This window comes from Melopsittacus undulatus, chromosome 1 (genome assembly GCF_012275295.1).
Source record: "Melopsittacus undulatus isolate bMelUnd1 chromosome 1, bMelUnd1.mat.Z, whole genome shotgun sequence".
Lineage (NCBI taxonomy): Eukaryota > Metazoa > Chordata > Aves > Psittaciformes > Psittaculidae > Melopsittacus > Melopsittacus undulatus.
Genome location: NC_047527.1, coordinates 68,298,418 through 68,315,627, shown reverse-complemented (window position 1 = coordinate 68,315,627; position 17,210 = coordinate 68,298,418). Strand labels below are relative to the sequence as shown.

General features: G+C 40.1%; 1 protein-coding gene across 2 annotated transcripts in view; it reads left to right on the top strand.

The window, feature by feature from the left end:
* The window catches only part of FHOD3 (formin homology 2 domain containing 3), a 373,673-nt gene that overhangs the window by 295,505 nt on the left and 60,958 nt on the right, over positions 1-17,210 (top strand). The window contains exons 13-16 of one of the 2 annotated variants that reach the window (XM_034066332.1): positions 613-663; positions 5,309-5,538; positions 12,109-12,402; positions 15,351-16,240. In XM_034066332.1, the coding sequence (XP_033922223.1) occupies positions 613-663; positions 5,309-5,538; positions 12,109-12,402; positions 15,351-16,240 (1,465 nt within the window). The remainder of the gene's footprint in view (positions 1-612; positions 664-5,308; positions 5,539-12,108; positions 12,403-15,350; positions 16,241-17,210) is intronic. The other variant, XM_034066335.1, reaches the window with a different exon arrangement.

The following is a 17,210-nucleotide window of genomic DNA, read 5'->3' as shown; positions in this document are numbered from 1 at the left end:
CTCAGGGTGAAAAATAAAGAAGTGATAGGTTGTTACCTGTCCAATGATCCTGCATGCACCTTGTTAGAGCAAATTGTCCTGCTCGGTAATGCCAGTCCATTTCCAGCCGTGGTGACTAAAACACACTGAGGAAAGGTACATTAAAAAGAGGCTGATACGGTGTGCTTCCTGCCTTAGTCTGGCTTGCCAAGTGCTGCAGTCACTGTTTTGGGGCATTCTAGATAGAGCAGATGAGGACAGGTTTAATAGCCACTGATGCCTGCTCATCATGGATTTAATTATTTTTATTATAGAGTTAATTATATCAACTTTCAGTTACTAGGGTTCAAAATGTACTTCAAGTTCTTCACTTTTGGGTTTTTTTTATAATTATGTGTAAAGATTTTCCAGACTACATATTTGGTGTACACATACCTGTGGACTATGCATGGGTAAGTGTATACACACACTTCAGCCTTTTTTTACAAAAACAAACTAATCATTTTTATCAGCAATAGTCTTCATTGTTTCTGAACAGCTCGTTTGTATTGATCTGTTTCTCCTACTGTACTTATGCTTCTGTTACCTTATTCTGCTGGTTTCCTCTGCAATTTACTGCAATTCTGTTTCTAGCCGCGATTATCTAGACAAAAGAGAAGAACTAAGACAAGCAAGAGAAGAGAGGTTTGTATATAGTGCACCCATCCTTCCCTTTGGTTGTTTGCATTTTCTGTATTCTTTACTGTGGAGCTGTCACATATTTACGTTTTTAACTCTGCATGCACAGAACACTTTTATTCCAAAAGACTTCTATAAGAAAGCAGCTGTTTCATTAAAGTTCTTCATTAAAGAGAAAAATTAAATCCAGCTGTAAGCACAGCAATAAATGAAGAGCAATGGGACTGGAGTGCATAAGAATGATTGATGATCTATTTTCTATCTATTTGTGTGGGAAAAAAAGGCTTACTCCATTTGCCTCAGAAATTTGCCAAAATTTAGTATAGTTATAAATTGAATAAGCATGTCTTTCTCACCCAGTGGATCCCAAGCTTTCTGGAGGGTCAGAAAAGGCAGCTGAGGATAAAGGAAATTAGGGTCACAGGCATTGCAAAACTGCAGTCACAGGCTGATGGAAATGGTTTTGACCCTCTCCCAGCATATTTTTGTCTTTCAGGGCCAATTTTTCTTTGCCAAACTCTCTAAACATCACTAAGTCAATTGCAAAGCTTAGCAGTGTTTGTCATTGGGGTATTGTTTTAGTTCTATTTAAATAGCATATTTAAAGGGACTGAGGGTTTGGGGTATTCTTTTCCTTTTATTAAATTTGATTAAATAGTTTAAAAACTCTGGACTAGACTGGGAGCTATGTGCTTATGAAAGCACATTTTTCAAGGAATACTTGACAAAAGACCTTTGCCTTTCAGTAGCTTCATCTCTACCTCCATTAGTAATTGTACCCTGGAGGAAGCTCTTGTTTTTACCTGGAAAGTATGCGCGTTACTGAATAAACAGTAGATGAAAATCATCCACATTGCTTCAGTTCTGCTTTTATGGTTCTCTAGAGATTTTTCCCTGGAGATACTTTTGGATTACAAAGAACTGGAATTGCATTATCAAAGTATGAGAGCAGCCATCTCAGAAATCATTGTGTTGCTGCATTTTGGGTTTGGGTGGTTTTTCAGTTTGTGTTTTTGGGGGGGGTTCAGTTGTTGGTTTGGGGGTCTTTTTGTTGGCTTTTTTTTGTTTGGGATCTTTTTCCTTCCTTTTTTTTTCCTACAAAATCCTCATACAGGAGGCAGTTGGTTTCTGTCCACTGAAGTCTGATCTGTTGTGGCTGAAGTAGCTAATATTAGAAAATGATTTTGAAATCTCTTAGCAATAAGAATAAGTGGATGGGCTTTCCTTTGTCCTTCCAGCCAAAACAATAACAAACAGTTTAGAACATTTTCTGAAATGAAACGCGTCCGAGCATGTAAGCATCATACACAGATCATAGCAGAGTAAAAGCTTTTACAGCAAACATGCTTGTCAGCAAGATTTGAAACAAATGAGAAGCAAGCTCTCCAGTGCTTTCTAGTTGCAAGGGAACATGCCAAGTAAACTGGAGTACTTTTGAGGAAGTGTTCACCAGTAAGACATCACTGCTGTGCAATCCAAGGCAATTTCACTGGTCAGTAGGAATGTGTCTTTATCCTTAGGGTTCTTTTGAACTGAAAAGTTAAATTATCAGTTCTTCCTCAGAAAGCAGAAAGACACATTTGCTTTGACAGCACATACATATTGGAGAAACCTTCTTCAAGTTGCAGAAGTCTTGCATGTGTTGTCCGTTACATTGGCCTTCTGCAACTATCTTTTTAACACACACCTTTGCACAAGTGAAATTTCATTTCCTATAGCAAGTTACATGTTGACTTGTCTTAAGAGAATGTATGAACTATAAAAAAACACTATAGCCAAAGTACTATAAACCTAGTTAAAATCTGGGTTTCACATTTCCTGTGAATCAGTTTGGAAAAGTGGACGGAGATAATATTGAGCACATACGAGCATTCTGTGTGCTATTGAATCACCCTGGAGCTCTAGAATATAAGAATCCACTTTCCGAGTGGCTCTGAAGTGGTCTTGATATGAGGGAGAAAGATTCTTGCAGTGTCAAAGGGTCTGAGTGTAACTCCACACCATTTGTTCCACATGTTCTTGACATCCAATGATTTGAGGTCGTTTTTACTTCGCTTGGCTGAGTGTTTTCCACTGGTAATTTAAAAATAAGCTCAAGAAAGGTAAGCTCCCAAGTTCTCCCTAGTGTGATTTGCAGCTCAGGTGCTCTAGGCCCAGTGACTTTGTCAGTAAATAAGCATTTTGAATCACCTTCAGGGTATTCCTCGGAGACCTAAAGATCTCGCAATGATATCTTCATCCACTTGAAGATGATAAGCAGAATGTCATGTTCAGGAAGTATACCAAATGGATAGCGCACAGACTTTCAGCTTTTCTAGAGAAGAATCAGCATAGTTGTGATGATGTTGACAGATTTCTAAGATTTAAAGGATCATGGCACTATATACAGAGGCAATGTGTCAATCCTGTAGTGGAGGCACTACATCCACAGTACAGCAGTGGGATGGTAGCTCATCCTTTCAACTCCTTCAGGTTTTGCTCTTCATGAGACCTTGTGTATCTGATGCTGGCATTCATTCATTGTTAGAGAGATTAGGCAGAAACAAAAAGTAAGCTAAATGAATGTCATTTATCAAGTGTGAAGTGTTAATAGCTGATTCTTGAATTGTTTTTATTTCTTGGCTATGCTGCTATATTTGCTTATTAGGCTGTCCATTTGATAACTAGTTTTGTTGATGTGCTGCTATGAGAGTTGCTGTTCTGGTTCCCTTTCTTCTTCCATAATGAACAGATATATTTTGAGCAGGCACATCTTGATGATAGACTTCTGCTTTGCTGGTTGGCTGTGCAGCATACAGCTACAGAAGCTAAAATGTTAAAGCAGATTAAAAAGAGCTGAGGACTATAAAACATTGTAGCTCCCCCTGTTATGGAAGGATCCGTACAGATTTCTGTTGTACTTTGTTGGCAAACTGGAAAACCCTCCTCAGCGGCAGCCAGCTGGTCTGTACCTGTTGTAGCTAAGTGATTGATTTGAATGTCTCTTTATGAGTCTGAAGTCCCATCTGCTCTACCTGTGGGGAGGGGGAAGGCACAATACTTAAGTGACCAATGTTAAAAGAAAGACTGGCTTTGCGAACTGTAACACTAAGCTGATGCCAGTGAAAGGCTTTCTCCTCTACCGAAAAGGCAAGAAATCATTCTTGAGAATTGGCTTCATGTTAGAACTGTAAACAGTTCCTATTTTATAACCATACAAGTATGTGGCTTGTTATATTTTCATCCAGAGTCTGTAGGGGTTCTTTTTCTTGACGAATTTGTTCAAAGCCTGTGCATACCTCTGGAGGAATAAAAGAAAATGAGTTTGTTCTTCATTATTGCTGTTTGCAATAAAGCAAATTACCTCTGAAAACACACAGAGTGCTCCTCAAAGACACATTTCTATGCTCTATATGGATGTTTGCAAGTGTGCATGCGTGTGTGGCTGCCACATGCACTAAGCATGTTTGTTACCACATGTGGCTGACTTTTCCCTGCCTGCTTTTGAAGCACCCTTGTACACTAATCTGGGCTGTCAATGAGGCAGAAGGGGGGAGGAGTGGTGTTCCCTGTTACAAAGTGTTTACAATGGTGGGTTATAGGAGGATGACCACAGTGTTTTGGGGACATAAGCAGTAGTCAATATTAACCTGTTTAACAGTTCACTTGTGGGTAACACAAACAGTCTAAAGCCCAATCCAGCTGTAGTCATGAATTTATTCCTTAGCAAATAATGGTGGATAAAATTAGCAGACATCTGGAAGAGGCACATATTTCAAAGTTATTTTGGTCGAAATGTATAAGTCACACTATGAAGAATATGATTGGTAGCTGGTCTTAATAAACAGTGAGTTCTGCCCGCCTCAAATGCAAAACAGATGTATCTTTGTTCTTTTAAAGTGACTTTGATGAATAAACTACATGTGACGTCAGGTGCAAGCTATTGGATGTCTGAGTCCAGCAGAGGAATTTTTTAGAATAAAAAAAAAAAAAGAAAACTTTCCATTGTAGACTCTGGAGAGAACAAAGTGAATTCCAGTGCATTGCTCTCAGAGCAAATAGAAGCAGGTTCAGAGACTTTAGATAGTCAATCCAAACATTTATTATTGGTATTAGTTTCAGGGAGATCTGTTTTTGTCTGCTGCACTAAACCCTTTCCCTCTCCTTGCAGCAGGTCTCAGACTTTGTCTATTTGCATCAGTATTAAGGGGCTCTGGCTTTGGAGGGTTTTTTTTCTTTTTTCCCTTTTTTGGGGTTTTTTTTGTTGTGTTGTTTTTTTTTTCTTCCTTCTTTTGGATTTTATTCCCTCCCGTTTTGTTTTAGGAAAGGGAGGGCTGGGAGGAGGAGGAGGAGGGTAAAGGAGGAGGGTGAAAAGAAGGACAGGCAAATGCTTCCAAAAGGAGAAGGACTGTGCAGACACAATACTATGTCTAAAGGCTCTTTAACTCTGCTGGGTTTTGCTTTTGTTTTGTCATGAGCAATCTAACATTTTTCAGGGAAATAGTCTCTGCTTTGGTGTGCATTCTTTGGCAGATAGAGCAAGCAGGCAGTTTAGTGCTGTACCCCTTGTGTCAGGAAGTCAGCTCATTCTCTGCAGGTGTTTCATCCATAAACAAGCATCAGCCACAGACTTCTTTTTCTTTACGGAAACCCTCTGGAATTTAACTTACAGATACAAATACTTGGAGAGGTTGGCAGCAGAGGAGTATGAAAAGGAGCTGAAGAATCGGAGCATAAGCCGAGGCAGAAGTGAGCTGTCCTTGAACCTGAGATCTCCTTCAGCCCCATCCTCACCTGCCCCGTCGTCACCTGTACCCAAGTGCATCAGCCCAGCATCCACAGAGTCCCAGGAAGAGCTGAAGACCCCTTCCACCCCTTGTGGGACCCCTCAGCCTTCAGAAGGTAAGTGAAAATGAGGGCAGGGGAAAGAGCAGTGATTTTATCACAGTTTCTTTTGGGCTAGCAGTGCTTTTAGATGCATGAGTCCAAGAATATAACCTCTGAGATGCCAGAGTAAAGAGTCATCTTGTATTGTTTCATGCTGTCTTTTTAAATTTCCTCTGTTTTTTGCATAGATTTGGATATCTTCTAGTCTATTCCAGCAACGAACACACTGCTGATTTGGGCTATGATTTATATTACCATTGTCTGTTGCTATTAGAATGGAATCATTGGAAAATAGGGCATACAGAGGGTCTTAATTTTAGCATCATGTTCCTTGTATATTAGAAATTACTGAGTACTAGACCAATAATATTCCTGCCAACAGATTTTGCTTGTGTGGATTCTCTGAAAGAAATGCAACAGATGAATGCCAAGCTTACAATAACCTGCCAGCAGAGCAAAGGCTGAATGGGACAAACTGTAAAGGTCTTGAATTGAAGGCAGGGAGGGTGTGTTGGTTATTTTTAACACCGACAAAAACTCTTAAAATTGTAGCACAAGTAGTAAAGGACTTAAAAGAGACCACAGACAATTAGTAAAAAGGAATATATAATTAGTGTTTGCATGGTTGGTTTGCTGTCATATAATTTATTGGTGTGCAGAGCAATACTTTTTGTGTGTGCACGTCATTCTGCTACTTGCATCACGTACCCCTCCTTCCGTCCTCAAGAAACACCCACCATACAGATTCATATTTGCGCCACATGATGTTGCATTAACATTGGGAGCTAGAATGCATGTTGAGGGTGAATTATCACCATCATTCATTTTTATTTGATTTGATTTCCTGCCACATGCTATAGGTGATTAATGCATTTGTAACTTGCACTGCTTGGTTTTATTGAGTGTTATGGCTGGTAGCATGCTATAAAGCAAGGCAATTTAAGAAAAAAGTTACAAATACCGGATGTTGCATATCTTTATCCTCACTTTACTAAGTAGGTGAAGTTTATTTAATTTAGGTTTATATATTTTCACAATTATATTCCCAGTTTTCTTGTCTGGCACCTTAAAAGTCTCAGTGGAATCATTTGAACTTAAAAAACATGGGCATTCTTCTGTAATACTGATATTCAGAAACATCCAGATGCTCTTTTTTTTAGTACAAATTGCTTTTAAAGCAAATAAGCTAGATTTTTCCACCATTAGAGTTTCAGAGCTGGGCAGGGAGCAAATATCTCCTTTATGATGATTATTTAAACATATTTCTCCTGGAAACATTAAAATAAAAATGCAGCATGAAATGGAGCAGCACGATCCATTTGGAGAATGCATTTAGAGCAGGTGTACAGGGCAACTTCAGGCAGCTAGAATATGGCAAACCATTGAACACGTGGGTAGGCAGGACATCACAACTAAAACTCTTGGTAATATCAGCTGCATCAGAGGGCAGCACCTTGCAAGCTGACAGCAGAGAACTTACGGACAGGGCAGGGTAAGCCTCCAGCAAAGGGCAGCTACAGGCAGATAGCCAGGTTGGCATCAGAACAGGTCGTGAAATCTGCATACTTCAGCAGGAGCTGTGCATGAGGAAGGATGCTGTTTCAGGCCTACCAAAACCATTGGGAATGTATGAAGTAAGGCGCGTGTAGGCAGAGCAGGCTCACTCATCTGGAGGTGACCAGATTATTGATTTTCAGCCAACAGCTGGCAGGCTTATTTTTAGATTTTGTGCCATAGCCTCTAGACTATTATCCAAGTTCCTTATGCTCCATAATGATTTAAAATCTCAACTTTTACTAACTTTAGGAAATGTTATGAATCGCACTTAATAGATAGAGAAACTGAGGCATTAACTTGCTTAAGGAAGTTGTAGGAAAGCTGAAATACAGCCATGGACAGAATCCAGATTAATTGTACCCAAAGCAGTTGCTTTGAACATGGGGGTCAGCATCTTCCCAAGAAAGGATAAAACTGCAGAAGCAAAACACTTCCTTGGTTCTGGGTATAGGACCCTCCAAAGACTCTACAAGAATGGTGTTATGGGTATGTGATATTTGTCTGCAGAATTCAGAACCTGAAGTCAAACAGGAAGTGTGTTCTCTACTAGCAAAATTTCAGAGTCAAATTTATTTTATGCCATCCAGTATCTACTGGACTTAAGAAGGAAATGGATTTTGGCTGTGGAACTTTGTCCCATGCTGTGAAACGTCTCCATATCATTACCCAATATAAAAATCTGGAATTACTGAGCTGAAATGTTTTCTTGTATAAAACAATTGGTTCCACTAAAGTTATCAAGCCTTGTAAGACTTACTCTTGTAAAACTTGGGGTATGGCATTCAGAGGAAATGAAGGCAATCCCATAACTGCAAAGTGGAACTTAATGTGGGTTTTTTGAGAGAGCTACTTCCTCTTTTGTAATTTCATTGGAGAATATTTTATGAAGAGCACATGTGCAAAGAAGCACAATAACCAAGACATCTCTGAAGTCAGTCAACAAAGGAATTAGAGATGAACCCTTCTCTTAGAAAACCAGATTTTTTAGCACTTGAGGAAGTAAGCAGGCCAACCCAAGTGCACATTGTGGACAGTAGGAAGCCTTCTGAACATATTAGTAGCTGAGCAAAGCTAAAATGCTGCCTACAGTATGACTGGTGAAAGCATTTCAGTAAATGGAGAAGCACCAGGGTCTGAGGGTACAGTTGGGGCCATTGCAGCCCCAGTAGTAGAGCCAAAGGAACCAGAGTACAGGAAGTCAGAGAAGGAACTTGGGTGGGGGACAAAGGAGGATAATTTCTGACTTAATGAAGAGCCAGTTACCTACTGATAATCACTCTGTGCTAGCTTTTATCATCACAAGGAATGGGAAGAAAAGGGTGAGGGCGGAGGAAAAAAAAGAGTCCATGATGAATTTATAGCAAGGGGATTCCTCTGTTGGAGGAACTGAAGAGAGATTACAATCAAGACTTTAAGAAATGCCAAAACAATTGAACCAAGAGAGCTTCAGGTAGGTACAGCCATCTTCAGACTTAGTGTATGTATCCTCAGGAGAAACTTACCCTATGTACCTCCCAGCTCCAAGTAGAGAGCTGAGAAAATAAAGTAGATGGGGATTAGATACAGACACAGAGGAATGTTTGTTCTCTGAGGGGCTTTTAGGACTACAGGATTGAGGTCTTACATGCAGGTACTAAGGTTGCAACATCTTGTGTCTGCTTCAAAGTTTATTTCTAGTTGAGTATCAAAGGAAAAGTCACTACTCTCCATGTTCCTGTGTAAGCCTGTAGCCAAAGTCTTCAGAAGAGAGCAGCTTGCTGTCCTTTCTAACCTCTCCCTCAAAAGAGGGCTGTCACCAACATCTGATCAGATCATAACTGATCAGGTTGCTAAGGCTTTTTATGACCAAGTCTTGAAAATGTCAGAAGATGCAGATTGCACCATGTGTCAAAACAACAAAGTCTTTACACATTCTCTTACACTGTCTCTTTTAGTGATTAGGTTCTTGAGAGATGTCAGTCTTCCAAGAAGTCTTTGCATTTTTTTCCAATAATACATTTTTAGAGATTAAGTTCTGGCTAAAAAAGAGGAGGGCATATAACTCAAAAATTATTCCTTAAATATACATTCAGTTTTCCTCCTCTTGATTAATCCAGTTGCAAATGAAACTTCTGCTCATCTGGTTTAAGGGGGAGAGAAACTCAGCCTTGGGAGGACTGTGAAAAAATGGCATTTGCAGATGAAGAAAATTTGCCTCTGCTATCAAACTCCTTTTGTCTGGTCTGAAGATGGATCCCATAGATAAGAGACTAGAAGTCCCAGCTCATTTTCAGTAGGCCACCACTGGGCATTCACTGAGAACTGTGGTTTTTGTCATCTTCAGAATTCATTAGCAATAACATCACAATGGGTTACACAATGGAACTGCAAGTAATGGACACAGGTCTCGCTTGCTGGCTTGGTTCTTCTGCTAGTGTTTGCTGCCAGATTCGATTTTTCAACTGCCTTTTAAGGGAAACACTAATGGACTTAGCTCACTATTTATAAGTTATTTGGGTTATAGGTGGATTGCTTGATATTATCGCTAAAGAGAGAGAGACTGGCAAAATGGGTAGAGGAAGTGGCTGGTCTGTTTTCCTGAGTAAGAAGTGATAGGACAAGAAGTAAGAGCTTCAAGCACCAGGGAAGGTTTAGATTGGATATTTACTACAATTTCTTCACAGAGAGGGTGATCAGGCATTGGAACAGGATGCCCAGGGAAGTGGTAGAATCACCATCCCTGGAAGTGTTCAAAAAAAGTGTAGATGAGGGCATCAGTGACATGAAATAATGGTTGGACTCTATGATCTTAAAGTATTTTCCAACCTAGTTAATTCTATGATTCTATGAAAATGAGTGTCAACCCATCCTTCTTTTGTTATAGCAGTGCTTAGAGTTTGATACTCCTTGAACTCAAAAGAGCAGCCTGTGTCAGTATATTGCTCTTTACTCTTTGTCATATATTAGATTCTGCTAAGATACTGTATCTTTCTGGTATGTGTGGAATATTCCTTGTTTGAAGAGTATCCAGAATTCTTTTGAATATTCTCTTTTTCTCAAGCATTCCTTACATCTCCCCTACTTTATCCTATTGAATCTTCAGTGTAGCTTCTTGACAATAAAGGTGCTACAAACATTCACAGTCCTGACCATGTTTTAGCCAGTTTCTTTCACCTGAGCTGTTGCAGCTAACTTTTTTTGTTATTGCATGACACTGTTTGTAGAACAAAACATATAAAATTCATATGAAACCATTATTACTCTAGGATTAATTGATGGCAGTTGTATATATCGACCATTACAGCATGGCAAGCTCAGCATTTCATGCTATAGTACCATGTTAATTCCATGAACTCCTGAAGGATTCCTAAGCTTCCATCTCAGTTATATTCAGATCTTGGCTTGACTTTAAATTGGTTTTGTGCTATACCTACACACTGACAGCTGTGGTCAGAAGAACACCACTGGGATTCAGAGTATCTGACAGCTTCTTGCCAGCTCTCTATAATTTTGATTTTCTCATAGGCAATGTCCAGTGTATAGCCATAGGTAAGGTACATTTAGAGAGACAAAGCATGTGCAGAGCTGCTTGCATTTCTAAAATTAGACTTTTAGGTGCTCTTTATGTATAAGAAAGGTAAGCTTCAAATTGGGAGTGTTTCAAAACATCTTAGAGGGATTTGAGTGGGAATGAACTGTATATTAAACATGAACATTCCTCACATATAAATGTATTATAGGTATGCATATCTGGTTATTTATCTAAATATTTAAACATTAAACATTAAAATCAATTGTGAAAGTGTAGAAGCTTAGCTCCAGTGAAATTGGTAGCAAAAGAAGCTTTTGCAATTTTGTATACTTAAATTATATGAAAAGAAGTGGAATAATATGGTACTGAAGATGCATTACTGAAAGCTAGCTTAAAGACATAGGTGTTATTGTAGAGATCGGCACAGACATTGCTAGAAATCATTACTCTTTGTGGGGATGTCTCAGAAAAGAGTCCAGGCACACAACATGAAACAGTTAATAGAAGGAAAAAACAAGTATGACTTGGTCATTGTAGTTTAGCCACCCAACACACAATTTAGTACAGAGGGAATTTGGGAAATATGCAGAACTAACATGCATGCCCATTTTTATCACTCTTGCATGGCCATTTCAGTTTTCAGAAAATTGTGAGCTGCTTGATGTGAATATGTGTATACGCTTTTCAGTTTCTTTGCAGCATGCAGAGAATATTTGCATGTGAAAATCTACTTTTAAAGCTCAAAGGCCTAAAGGTGGATGAATTTCACTGTCAGTGATAAAGCAGGGAAGAAGAAACCAAGTTTACTATCAACAGTGTTTACTTTGTGCCAACTGATAAAAAGCTAAGTATGCCATATGCCAACCAATTGGAAACTGAATTTCTGCTATATGCCAAGCAGTTGGAAATTTTGTTCCCTTTTATGTGGCTATTCTGAAGTAAACGTGCATGAAAAAACATATGGGTTTTGTCAGCCAAAAGTGTAACAGTGCCATTTCCAGACTGTGCCATTCAACTGTGTTAATAAAACTAATATTTGTACTCTCTCCTTGAAGTGTTCCTCATCAGGTGAGAAAAGAATTCTTCCAGAACCCAAAGAAAATTCAACTAAAAGCCACACTCTCCCTCCTTTTCGCTTTTTAAAAGATCTCTTCCTTCCTGGCTCTGTCTAGGCACTGAGTTGTCAGTCACGCTCAGGTGGGATGCCCATTTTCTGCTGGTTGCTTCAAATCCTTATGTGTGTCCAACACTCCAGCTGTGGAAGTATGCACAGAAATAGCAGGCTGGCTCCAGACAGCAAGCAAGGGCGTTTGCCAGGCCACTCTCATGTGCAATGCTGTCGTCGCACAACATTCATCAGTCTGCTGCTCTTAATGTTCAGCATGCCATGGACTTGCTTTTTATTTTCTTTCTGTGAAGCACTTGTACAACTTTCACGTCGCTCTCATTTAGAGGGGTGAGCCTGAGATAACTCCGTTGTTAAGTGAATATCTTTCTCCCATTGTTCTCTTCACCAGTGAGTGCCAGTGAACCTGAACCAGAGACAGAGACAGAACCAGAACAGGAGGCTGAGGCCAAGCAGGGAACGGAGACACCCAAGGAAATAGAGACTACAGAGGTGGGACCAGAGAGTGAGGTGGAGCAAGGACCAGAAAGAGAGCCAGAAGAAAGTGCAATACTCAGTGAAAAAGAAAGGCAGAATGAGGAAGTGAATGAAAAAGACAACTGCTCTGCATCCAGTATATCCTCAGCAAGCAGCACTTTAGAGAGGGAAGAGAGAGAGGACAAGTTAACCAGTGACAATGAAACTGGTAAAGTGAAGTTTTTTCAATAATGAAAGGTTTCTGGTGTAAAAAAAATGTTTAATTGGCATCTCTGTTGTTGTGTATATTAGCTAACAAACCCTTTGCACCTATGTAAAACTTTCTTCACCCTGGCCAAATTTGGTCTACTCTCTCCTTGGAAATCACAGATGGAATGGGGTTTCTATGTTTGAGGGACTGTAACGCCTTGATGAAATGAGGTTTCCTTTGATTTGAGACAATTTTCTTCTCATAAGGTAATATATTAAGTGTGGAATCAGCATGTTGCGACAACTTGCATCTCTGGCTCCCAGAGAATCCTCTACACATAAAACAGTAAGACAAGGGGTTGTGCTGAAATAAGTCGTCATGAGATTGCAGATACATTTTCTCATCCTTTTAGTGGAAGAGAAAGTGCAATGAGGGCTGGAGTGTTTGTTCCTTCCCTCCAGTTCTCCCACCGGTTAGGTTTCTGAAAGCAGAGAGGGATCATTGGAGCCGCAAAAGATATGTGGCCATCTTTAGCTGGTATTGAGGAGGCACATGAAGTAGACCTCGACTGGAAAAGTCCATTTCTGCAGTGAACAGTTGTTCTGTTGAGGTGTGCCACCAGGTGCCTGTAAAGGTCCAGCCTAGAAGTCGCTTTAAGAGCCATCGTTATGCTTGGAGAGATAATGACAACTAGAGCTTGTCATCTGACCCAGGCAAGGAGGGAGTGAAAGGCAGATTTTGAACCTTTGATTAATTTTTCTTTTCCCCTTTTTCTAGGGAGGTGAAGGAATTTAATGTTGTTAGGGCATTTGATTTACAAGTTTTCTTAGGGCTGAACAGTTGAGTTTATTGTTCTAAGTTTTCTAAATTCTAGATAAGAAAACAAGAATTACAAAAATTCACAGTTTGAAATTGTCTTGATCTTTCCTGAAAGACGAGGGAAAACCCTGAATCACAACAATTATCTCACAGAGATAAACTGTCAGATTGTATTGTTCGTGTTTAAACCCCATCACTTCTGGGGGGGTTTGTTGGTGGTGGTGTGGGTTTTTTTCCTGGGAAAAAAATTTATGGCACAGACAATTAATACAGTCATTTTACTATAAATATAAGAGCTAATTTTTTTTTCAACCAGCACTGAGATTGAGTTACCTCAAATGCTATTGTAGTCTCAAAAAATGTAGATGGATATATAGGTAGGAAAGGGAAGGGTTGTACGACACATGAAGGATGTTGTTACACTGTGGCATGTTCCAAGATAGTCCAAGCGCAAATCAGGGAGAACAGGTTATAGGGTTTTGCCCTCATCTTGTTAGGTACCAAGCTGTTACTACTCTAAGTGCTTACATGCGAAAAATCAACATCTTAAAATGACCTGTGTTTTGATGAGCAGTTTTACAAAGGGGATAAATCATGGAAGATCCCAGCTGCTGAAACTGAGAGCAGGTAGGTCATGAGGGATTTATAGGAGGAATCCAAAGAACAAATATTTGAAGGAAAAGCTGGAAGTAGGGGGAAGTCCTTGGAGAGGCTTAGCAGGTAAAATTTGTGGTGTGGGGAAGGAGTTGTCACACTGTCTAGCGAAACTACATCAAAGACAAATCTAAGAAACTACCTCAGGTGACAAGTCTTGGGGAGAAAGCAGTCCCCATAGGTAAGGTGTGAAGAAAAATAAGCAGGTAATGGAAGCAGTCAACCCTTCTTCAGGAAAGTTGAAAGAAACAGTTCTGGAGGTTGTATCCATTGCTGGAAAAGGAGTCTTTCTTTCATTTGGAGTTAAATCTCTGGACTCATCTTAAAATGTGGTTTAGGTGAGAGTCATTGCTGTCCATATGCTTTGTGCTGTGAGACCCATCCTACATCTTAATGTGGTGTAAGGGGTAAGGGAGAGCTGTGGGGCCCTGGATGTGGATCTCGCCAAGGGGACACCTTCTCAGAGCACAGGAATAGATAGTAAAAGACCAACTCCTTTGAAGGAAACCATAAAAGATGTTTAAAACTCTAAAGCACTAAAACAGGTGAAGATGGGGAGAAAGAGGAGAAACACAGGTAAAATGGAAGTTTAAGAGAAAGGGCAACTGCTAAATGTAAAGGAAAATGTTTAACCACAAGGGGCCAAAAAGAAGGTAGGCTAGCAACCAAAATGAAATGTGTTTAAGAAACAGAGTTTGTAAAAAATACATTAATAAAATGTGCAAAGACTATGGGGAACAGAAGGAATCCCATACAGGAAATACAGAAGTGTGAAGAATTATCTTTGTGTTTAATCATTTCATATGATGCCCACTGGAAAAAGAAGCACCATACTTTTTAGACACCCTATCCATACTGGGTAGCAGCATTATATTAAAGGAAATTTAGTCACAGAGACACTTACATCATTTATTTTTACAATTTGACCACTATAGTTTGTTATTTATGGTGCTGTCTCAAACATGGTATTTTGCAGATTATTGTTGAGAAAAATAGTAGTCAGAAAGATGAAGCTTCGTTACAGTGATGGTAAATGATTGTGATGTGGGAAGATGGCCATTAGGCTTTCAATGCTGTCATATATTACAGGGAGGGTAACAGTGATTGCTGATGAGCAGCATTTTCAAAGCTTTTTTGTAAAAGTGCTCATGCTCCTAGAAGTAACTTTGAAATTCTTGCTTACACTTATACTCATTAAGTTGCCCTGAGAGCTATACCATGGGTATGCAGCCTGCTCTGGGGTTCAGATCCCTCCCAAGCTATACTGGTTATTTTCAGCTCCCATTCCTTTGCTGAGAATTACTCCCAGCCCATCAGGATCGGGCCATGTGTCAGCACTCTCATTTACTTCAAAATTTTTAAAGCTACTGCTTGCCCAGTTTCAGAATAATTGTGCATGTGTCCCCCCATTTTTTTCTGGTGGGTTAAAGAGTTTTCTTGGTGCTTTGGCTCCCTCCCTTTGACTCTTTCTGTCTGTGTGTGTGTGATTGCAGGTCCATGGTCACAGACCATTCAGGATGCTGGTGTGAATGAACAGTGCAGCAACATTCTCAACAACAAGCGGTTTATGCTGGACATGTTGTATGCGCATAACAAAAAACCCAAGGATGAAGAGGAGAAGGAGCTGGAGGCGAAGGAGGAAAAGAAGGAGACGGAGGAAAGTGAGGAATCACTCACCAGCCTAGCCAGTAGGATCTCTATCCTTCAGGCCACAAAGCAGGCCAAAGACGAAAGCGTCAAAAAGATGGAGATTGGAAGTCTGGACAACCAAGGCAGCGTGAAAGCCTTTGCAGAAAAATTCAACAGTGGTGAGCTGGCCAAGGGGACAGCTGTGCCTGAAGATGAAATCAGTGAACAGGTCCCTGAGAAAACTCCAGCACAGCCGAAGAAGGAATCTGACTACATCTGGGATCAGCTCATGGCTAATCCTAGAGAACTTAAAATCAAAGACATGGATTTTACAGACTTGGGGGAGGAGGATGATGTAGATGTGTTGGACATGGATATGGGTCCTGGGGACTCCCTTGTTCCCCCTCCTCCACCTCCACCTTCCTTTCTGGGTTTGCCTCCTCCACCACCTCCCCCGCTGTTTGGATGTCCGCCTCCACCTCCACCCTCTGCTAATTTATTGGCTCCTCCTCCGCTGTTCAGCACTCCTCAGGGTTTAGGGTCACCCCAGGTTTCTAGGGGTCAGCCAGCATTTATAAAGAAGAAGAAAACCATCCGTCTGTTTTGGAATGAGGTACGGCCATTTGAGTGGCAGTGTAAAAACAACAAACGCTGCAGAGAATTCCTGTGGTCGAAACTGGAACCCATTAAGGTGGACACTTCCAAACTGGAGCATCTCTTTGAGTCTAAATCCAAGGAACTGCCTGTCACAAAGGTACAGCTCATAGTCAGCTTGTTATTATTTTGCTATTGTATTGGTATTCGTTCTGAGTTAGATCTACGTGATTTATGTTGTTTGTATGAAAACGGTGGAAAATTCTGGTTCCCACTTGGCCTATGATGGATGATATTCCATGGCCTGAAACTAGGAGATGAGTTTAAGGTGGTGTACATGCCAAGCTACCCTCCTGTCTCGGGTCTGTCGGTTTTGGGACATTAATTCAGGAGGGGAATACCAACACATTCTATGTTAGCTTGTTTGTGGCTGAGTGCCAAACTAGGTATTGAAATCTGAAATATTTTCTGTTACAGTCAGATAAAGGTCATGGCATGATGATTCATATCTGTGAATTTGACAGTTCTTCACTTGGTAATATTTTCCTAATCATTATGTGGAAAGGTTAGAGTACGAAACTGGCTCTGCTGCAAAGAGGCTACACATGTGCTTTGTTCTGAGGGATCGATTTATCAGCTGGACCAAGTTTACAGCTAAACTCTGCAGGGGTGTTGGGTTTTTGTTTTATACCGGTGGCCAGGCCTATTTTAGATCCTTAATTTGTACAACGTGGCTCTCCAAATTTTAGGAATGAAGCTGGCACAGGAAATACCTCTGTAGCTAGGGTTCCCTCTTCCTTAGTATTGTTATAAAATTAATTCACAAAGACTGGGTGACATAGCTGTTTAACATTAGACTCAACAACAAAAGGGAGCCTTTTATAGTTACACTTAGTAGGAATTTGAAGTGGCATTTAAAAAGTTATTAGCTTAAAGTTCGCTTTTCATGGCTACATACAATTCTAAGCAGAATAATCAGTATCAAGGAAGAAATTTTTTTTCCAATTAAAATGCTAATAAAAGATGTCAATCTCTCTTACTTATATGTTTTCTGTGTATGCCTATATGTTTAATAATGACACAAAAACCCATCAGCACCTTGAATATTTTACTCCTCTTTGGCTGGCAAA